The sequence below is a fragment of the Dasypus novemcinctus genome, chromosome 8, assembly GCF_030445035.2.
Source record: "Dasypus novemcinctus isolate mDasNov1 chromosome 8, mDasNov1.1.hap2, whole genome shotgun sequence".
NCBI lineage: Eukaryota > Metazoa > Chordata > Mammalia > Cingulata > Dasypodidae > Dasypus > Dasypus novemcinctus.
The window spans coordinates 95,853,635-95,860,534 of record NC_080680.1 but is presented as its reverse complement, the minus strand read 5'-3'; the positions used below and the strand labels follow the sequence as shown (position 1 = coordinate 95,860,534).

General features: G+C 37.2%; 1 protein-coding gene across 1 annotated transcript; it reads left to right on the top strand.

The window, feature by feature from the left end:
- Positions 1 to 5,529: 5,529 nt before the first annotated feature.
- LOC101444684 (olfactory receptor 1J21-like) lies at positions 5,530 to 6,468 on the top strand. The gene has a single exon (XM_012530372.3). It carries the CDS (start codon positions 5,530 to 5,532, stop codon positions 6,466 to 6,468), a length of 939 nt encoding a protein of 312 aa, XP_012385826.3.
- The last annotated feature ends 432 nt before the right edge of the window (positions 6,469 to 6,900 follow it).

Here is a 6,900-nt window from a genome sequence, read left to right as displayed (position 1 = left end):
ATTACAGTTGGAGCTTTCACAAGCTTCTTTAAAGTGAACAAAAAATAAAAAATATAAAATAAATAAAATGGACAGAAAACCAGCAAAGCTATAGAAGTTTTGAAAAACACTATCAGCCAACTTAATTGATGTTTATAGAGCACATTATCCAACAAAAGATGAATATACAGTGTCTTAGTTTGCCAAAAACTGCAAAGCCAAGACAGCAGAAATGGGTTGGCTTTTATAAAGGTGTTTATTTGGGGTAAAAGCTTACAGTCCTGAGGCTATGAAAATGTCCAAATCAAGACATGATCAGAGATCTTTTCTCACCAAAGGTCAGCTCTTAGCAGATTCTGGAATCCTACCATGTGATGAGGCAGGATGATGGATCCACCAGTTTCTCTATGCTTTCTCCTGGAGTGCAGCTGTGGGAAATCAGGCCTGTCTTCCTGGGCCTCTTCTCTTAGAGCCTCTTGGGGTTTCTCTGTCTTTCTGCAGCTGTAGATAAAAGCAGAGTCTTCTTTCTCACATGGCCAGCTCAAAATGGTAAAGCTCCCTTTTCTCTGTGTCTCATTTTCTGTGTTTCTGTTTACATAAGGCTCCAGTAAGAGGGGAAAGTCCCAACCTGCTTCACTGATGTAGTCTAATCAAAAGCAAGCTAATCAAGTGATCTAATCAGGGTCCCTTAACTGAATCTAATGGAGTCAAAGAGTCTCACATTCACAGGCATGGATTAGTTTAAAAACAATCTTTTCTGTGATTCACCAAATCAAACTGTCACATAGAGTTTTTCAATATTTACCAAGAGGGACTATATTCTCAGCCATAAAACAAGTCTCAATAAATTTAAAAGACCACAGTAATACAAAGTATGTATTCAGACCACAATGTAATTAAATTAGAAATCAATAACAAAAAGATCTCTGAAAAATCCATCCAAATAATAGAAAACAAGATAAAAGAACTTATAGTGCCCCATGGGTCAAAAAGGAAATTAAAAGGAAATTAGAAATTATTTGAACTGGATGAAAACACAAATAGCAAAATTTGTGAGAATCCACTGAAGTAGTACTTAGGGAAAATTATATAGCACTTGTTTTCATTTCTTAGGGTTGCCATAACAAAGTTCCCCGAATTGGATGGCTTAAAACAACAGAAATTTACTGTCTCACATTTCTAAAGGCTACAGGTCTAAAATCAAAGTGTCAAAAGAGCCATGCTTCCTCTGAGTCTTTGGGGAAAGAATCTGTTTCATACATCTCTTCTATATTCTGTCAGTTACCAGCAATCCTTGGACCTTCCACCTCTGCCTCAGTTGTCACATGGCACTCTCCCCTCTGTGTCTCTGTGTGTCCAATTCTCCCCTTCTTTTTAGGACACCAGACATACTGGATCAGGGCCCATCCTAATCCAATTTAGCTTCATCTTAACTAACAACTGGTACCATCTTCAAAGACTTTATTTCCAAATAAGGTCACAAGCACAGGATTAGAAGTTAGGACTTGGGGGGATACAATTCAACCATAATAGCATTTAATAACTACATTAGTAAAGAAGAAAGATTTCTATACATGGCCTCATATTCCACTTTAGATAAGATGAAGAACAAATTACATGCAGCATAAAAAGAAGAAATGAAATAATAAAGATAAGAATAGAAATCAACAAATTAGTCAAAGGAAAAATAATAAACTTAAATGAAGCCAAAAATCTTTGAGAAGATCAGTGAAATTGATAGTCAGCATAACTGATTAGGGGAAAAAAGAGAGAAGACACAAAACACAAATATCAGAAATAAGAGCAGGATCATCATTACAGATACCACAGATATTTATGGGTTAATAATAGAATATAAGGAAGAGCTGTAGGCCAATAAATTAAATACCTTAGATGAAATTAATAACTTCTGATGTATATATACATTATTGACTTTAGATGTTCTTTATATGTATATACACAAATACATATATCTTCAGTGAATACATGAACATTGTCAACAAAAAGGAGTCTCAAATCTAATTTGTCTAATCAGTTGATATCAATGTTCTACAATGTTATACAATATTGTGAGAAACTTGGTCTACAGTTTGGGGACAGGAGCAGCAAGATTTACAAAAACTCTCCCTCTCTCCCCCTGGGGTCCAATTGTGATGATGAATTACCACTTTCTTTACTCAGTTAGTGAAAATGTTAGTGGTTCTGGTGTTCTTGAAATAGCATGGAATTCAGCAACAGACCTGGGTTGACACACTCAGCTGAGTATACTCTTTGAATGGCATTTTTTCTCAAGATGAATGCCTATGGGTCATCCAATTCCTAGTAGTAGTTTTCATGGTTATCATTATTTTTCCAAGGGTGAACTTTCCTGTTACTTGCTATTGACAAACCTTTCTTCTCTCAAGGGAAAAGTGAAGCAGTTATTTGCTGTTTTGATTTGGAGCTTGGGGATTCTTGCTCTCTTGGGTCCTCTCCATGATTTATAAAGATAGATCCCATGTCCATTTCTCAGGAACTGTGAACAAGAGTGTGTGAATATATTTTCCTTCTTTGTTTGAGAGCTGGTGACTTTTCTCTCTGTTGTAATTCCTCTTTGAGATCCTCTGACTCACCTGTCGTACTGGATTCTGAGTCTTCTAGAGATAAATGGCAGAACTGTCTCATGTCTTATAGGTAAAGGTATCTGTGTGCTTCCCCTAAGGGACCATGTCAGAGCAGGGGTAGAATTTATAATCAGCTACATGATTATACATGTTTTCATGGGTTTATATGTGGATGTATCCAGGGTATGATTCTGATTCCTAGCATGACTCTACTGATCCTCAAGCCAGAGTATGACTGACAGTTCCATCTAAAATAATCTGAAACTTATCATCTTCCCATATTTCCTTAGAATAGGACAAAAACCTGTCTCCTTTCACTTATTTTTCATCCACATTTGAGTCTTGTTGGATTTTCCTCCAAATGTTGTTCCAATTCTCTTCAATGATCTTCATCTCTGTTGCCACAAACCTGATGTAAGCAGCTATTATTTTGAACTTGAGGTATTTAAAAAGCTTCCTACTAAGATTCTGCTGTAACCCTTGACTTCTTATAATGTCCTCTTCACCCAGTAGCCAGAAAGACCTTTGAAATTATTAAATTGCTCTCCTAAAATTTTTAATGGGTATTCTACTGAAAGTTTTTATTTTGGTGTAAAAGGACTTATATAATCTGGCTCCTAAATAATTTTACAGTTTCATATCTTTCTTTTGTTCCCCTTGCTCCCTTATTTTCTCTGTTCCTCAATCATACTTAACTCTTTTGTCTCTCAATTTCTTATATTTGCTGTTCTTTCTACCTAGAAAGCCCACTTCTACACTCTTCATATGGCAAGCTCCTTATTATTATTCAGAACTCATTTTAAAGGCCTCTCCAGAATGCACTTCCTCATCACAAGGTCATGAACGTACATAACCTACAATTGCATTTCCAGGTATTCATCCTACAGGTATATTTGCCCAAGTGGAAAATGACATACTAACCTTGCTATTTATCATAATATTGTTGGAAGTAGCAAAATATTAGAAGCAACCTAAATACCTATCATACAGTTAATTATCACTTTATTGTTATAAACTAATTGATATTTTCATGTGAATGAATGGAAAAGCTGAACGTAATTCTTAAGTAACAGGAATTTTAACATAGCGGACTAAGTAACACAGGGATTTTTAAAGATCATCTCTCTCAAGTTGGAGAATTTGTAGATGTTGGAAGCATTAGTTAATCCTGAAGATGAATAATAAGTCTGAGGCACCTTCCCAGATCTCATAAAGAAGGACTTTGGGATTGATTAATATTCTTTATGAGTAATATGAGTAATATTTTTTCTTTCATATAGTAGCTATTTTTATTACAATTTTTTAGCAGTGAAGATCATCCAACAAATTTTTACTGTACATCAATTTATATAGCATTTTTTAAAAGCAGGGGCTCTTAAATTTTTTTGTTCCACAGTCCCCTTTGCCAATCAGGTAAAAACCACAGACCCCTTATTAAGTCCACATTATACTGTGTATTATTTAATAAATATATCACACCAGCACCAATACATCCCTACAAGAATAATGTTTTTTTAATTTAAATTCAAGTTCAAGGACCCCTTTTTAAGAACCCCTCTTTTAAAGAGATGATAGAGGCTTACAGAGAAATCACACACACAAAAATACAGATTTTCCATAAATATCCCATTATTAACACCAGGCGTTTTAATTTTCTGGCTGCCAAGCAAATATCATGCAATGGGTTGGCTTAAACAATGGGAATCTACCAGCTCATGGTTCTGAGGCTGGGCAAAGTCCAAATCAAGACAGTGTCTCCCCCTCAAAGACTGGTGTTCTGGAGCTGGCTATCAGTGATCTCTGGTCCTGGGATCCTTTGTCACATGATAATGCACACAGAGGCCTCCTGGCCTCTCCCTTCTCCTCTGGGTTCAGTGAACTTTTCAAAAGATAGAACCATCATATTCTCACTTCATATTGTTTTGTGAATGTTTATAAGACTTACTGACCTCAAATAAAAAGACAAAGGAAAGAGTATTAGCAGAGGATAGTGTTAGAAATACAACAAGAAAAATATCTAGTGTGAGTCACTGGCATAAAACCTAGGTTAGGATTGGTGGAAAAGGAGAAAGTGTTTCTTTGGTAAACTAAACTAGACTGACATTAACAAATAGCTTCTTCTTTGGTCCAGGGTGTGACTGCAAAAGCCAATGGCTTCCCTGGTATTCTAAATATTTGAGCAAGAGTGATATTGTTTGAATTGAGGGAATAAGTAAAGTGGGAACTTAGAAGAGCAACTAGTCTTTTTTATCCTTATTCCCTGCACATTCCTTTAGAAAGAGGGTTGATGGCCTGAACGTATTGAAGATTTGGAAAGAGTTTTATTAAAAGAAATGATAGCTATATTACAAAGTATGTCACTAGCTCTTTTATGTTATTGTCATTAATGCCCTTGCCTTGACTGGTTTCATATGAGGTTTCTACCAAGTCTCCAAATCCTGATTTCTAGAAGAATCAGAGCAACCACTGGATTGTCTTCTCTTGATCTAATCCAAGAAGTAAAGTATTAGCCAAAGAGTGTTTGAAAGGAATAGGGAAGGTTAAGAAAGAGTGTGAGACCAATTGGAGAGAGTTTAGTACTCTTTCTAAAAACTGGTAGTTGACCTAACCCTGGGCCTGATTTCCTAATCTCAGATTTCTTTCATGAACTATTGGAAACCTCAAATTTCAACCTGGTATCATATGATTTTTAAAATTCTGATGTTCATTGTTTTTCTATAAGAAGTTGCTTTGGTTTCTAGGTAGACCCATAATAACCTGAGGCCAGATTGTTACTGAAACCCATCTGTAGGGTAAAAAGTATGAGATATCTCTGGATAAAATTTACATACTGTCTAGTTCAAAATAATGTTCTCGATATGTCAACATATATTGAGAAATCGTAAAGATGATTTCTCATTCTTTCATATCTCCATCTCTCTTTTCATCCCCAGCAACAAAGAACAGCATGAGCAAGGATAATCAGAGCAGTGTGTCTGAATTTCTCCTCCTGGGACTCCCGGTCAGGCCAGAGGATCAGAACATGTTCTTTGCCCTTTTCCTGGGCATGTACCTCACCACGGTGCTGGGGAACCTGCTCATCATCCTGCTCATCAGGCTGGACTCTCGCCTCCACACCCCCATGTACTTCTTCCTCAGCCACTTGGCCCTCACTGATGTCTCTTTCTCATCTGTCACAGCTCCAAAGCTGCTAGTGAACATGTTAATGCAGAATCAATCCATCTCATATGCTGGATGCATTACCCAGGTGTATTTTTTCTTATTTTTTGCTGATCTTGACAGCTTTCTTCTCACCTCAATGGCCTATGACAGGTATGTAGCCATCTGTCACCCCCTTCACTATACCACCATCATGAGTCAGAGCCTGTGTTTCTCACTTGTAATTGTGTCCTGGGCCCTTTCCTGTGTCAGTGCCCTGGTACACACCCTCCTCCTGGCCCGTCTCTCTTTCTGTGGAGACAACACCATTCCCCACTTCTTCTGTGACCTCTCTGCCTTACTTAAGCTGTCCAGCTCTGATACCTCAGTGAACGAGCTGGTTATCCTCACTGTGGGGGTGGTAGTCATTACTCTTCCATTCATATGCATCCTGGTCTCTTATGGCCACATTGGGGCCAACGTCCTGAGGGTCTCCTCATCCAAGGGAATGTGCAAAGCTTTGTCCACCTGTGGCTCCCACCTCTCTGTAGTGTCTTTGTACTATGGGGCAATAATTGGGCTGTATTTTTTCCCCTCATCCAGTAACTCCAATGACAAGGATGTCATTGTGGCTGTACTGTACACTCTAGTCACTCCCATGCTAAATCCCTTTATCTACAGTCTGAGGAATCAGGATATGAAAGGAGCTCTGGGAAATATACTCAGTAAAGGAACACGTTCACCATGATGAGCGCTATTTTCCTTCTTAATTGGATACAAGACAAGTTTCTCCTGCACATGCAATGTAGGCATCTTTTCCTCTCTAAATAGCTGTTTCTTGTTGAATCTTGATATGGCCATCTTTCTATAGCCACTCTATTTCATCTTGAACTTAATTATCTTCTCTGTTTAGTTTTGGAGTTCACTCTGGAGATTATTGGGGGAAAATCTATTAAAAACTTATGCCTGCTCAATAACATTTCCTAGAACTTTTTTTCTTTATATATGGTATATCTTGTACCATGAGCTTTATAAAACTTTTTGTACTCACAGCTTCCACCTTTTTGGGGTTTTACACTTTTACAGACTTTATTTGGCAGTTTTTCTTTTCTCAAGAAAACAAAAATATTTCTTCTTTAGTTAGTCTGGTGATTTTATTCTTGGGTTTAATTCTGTAATA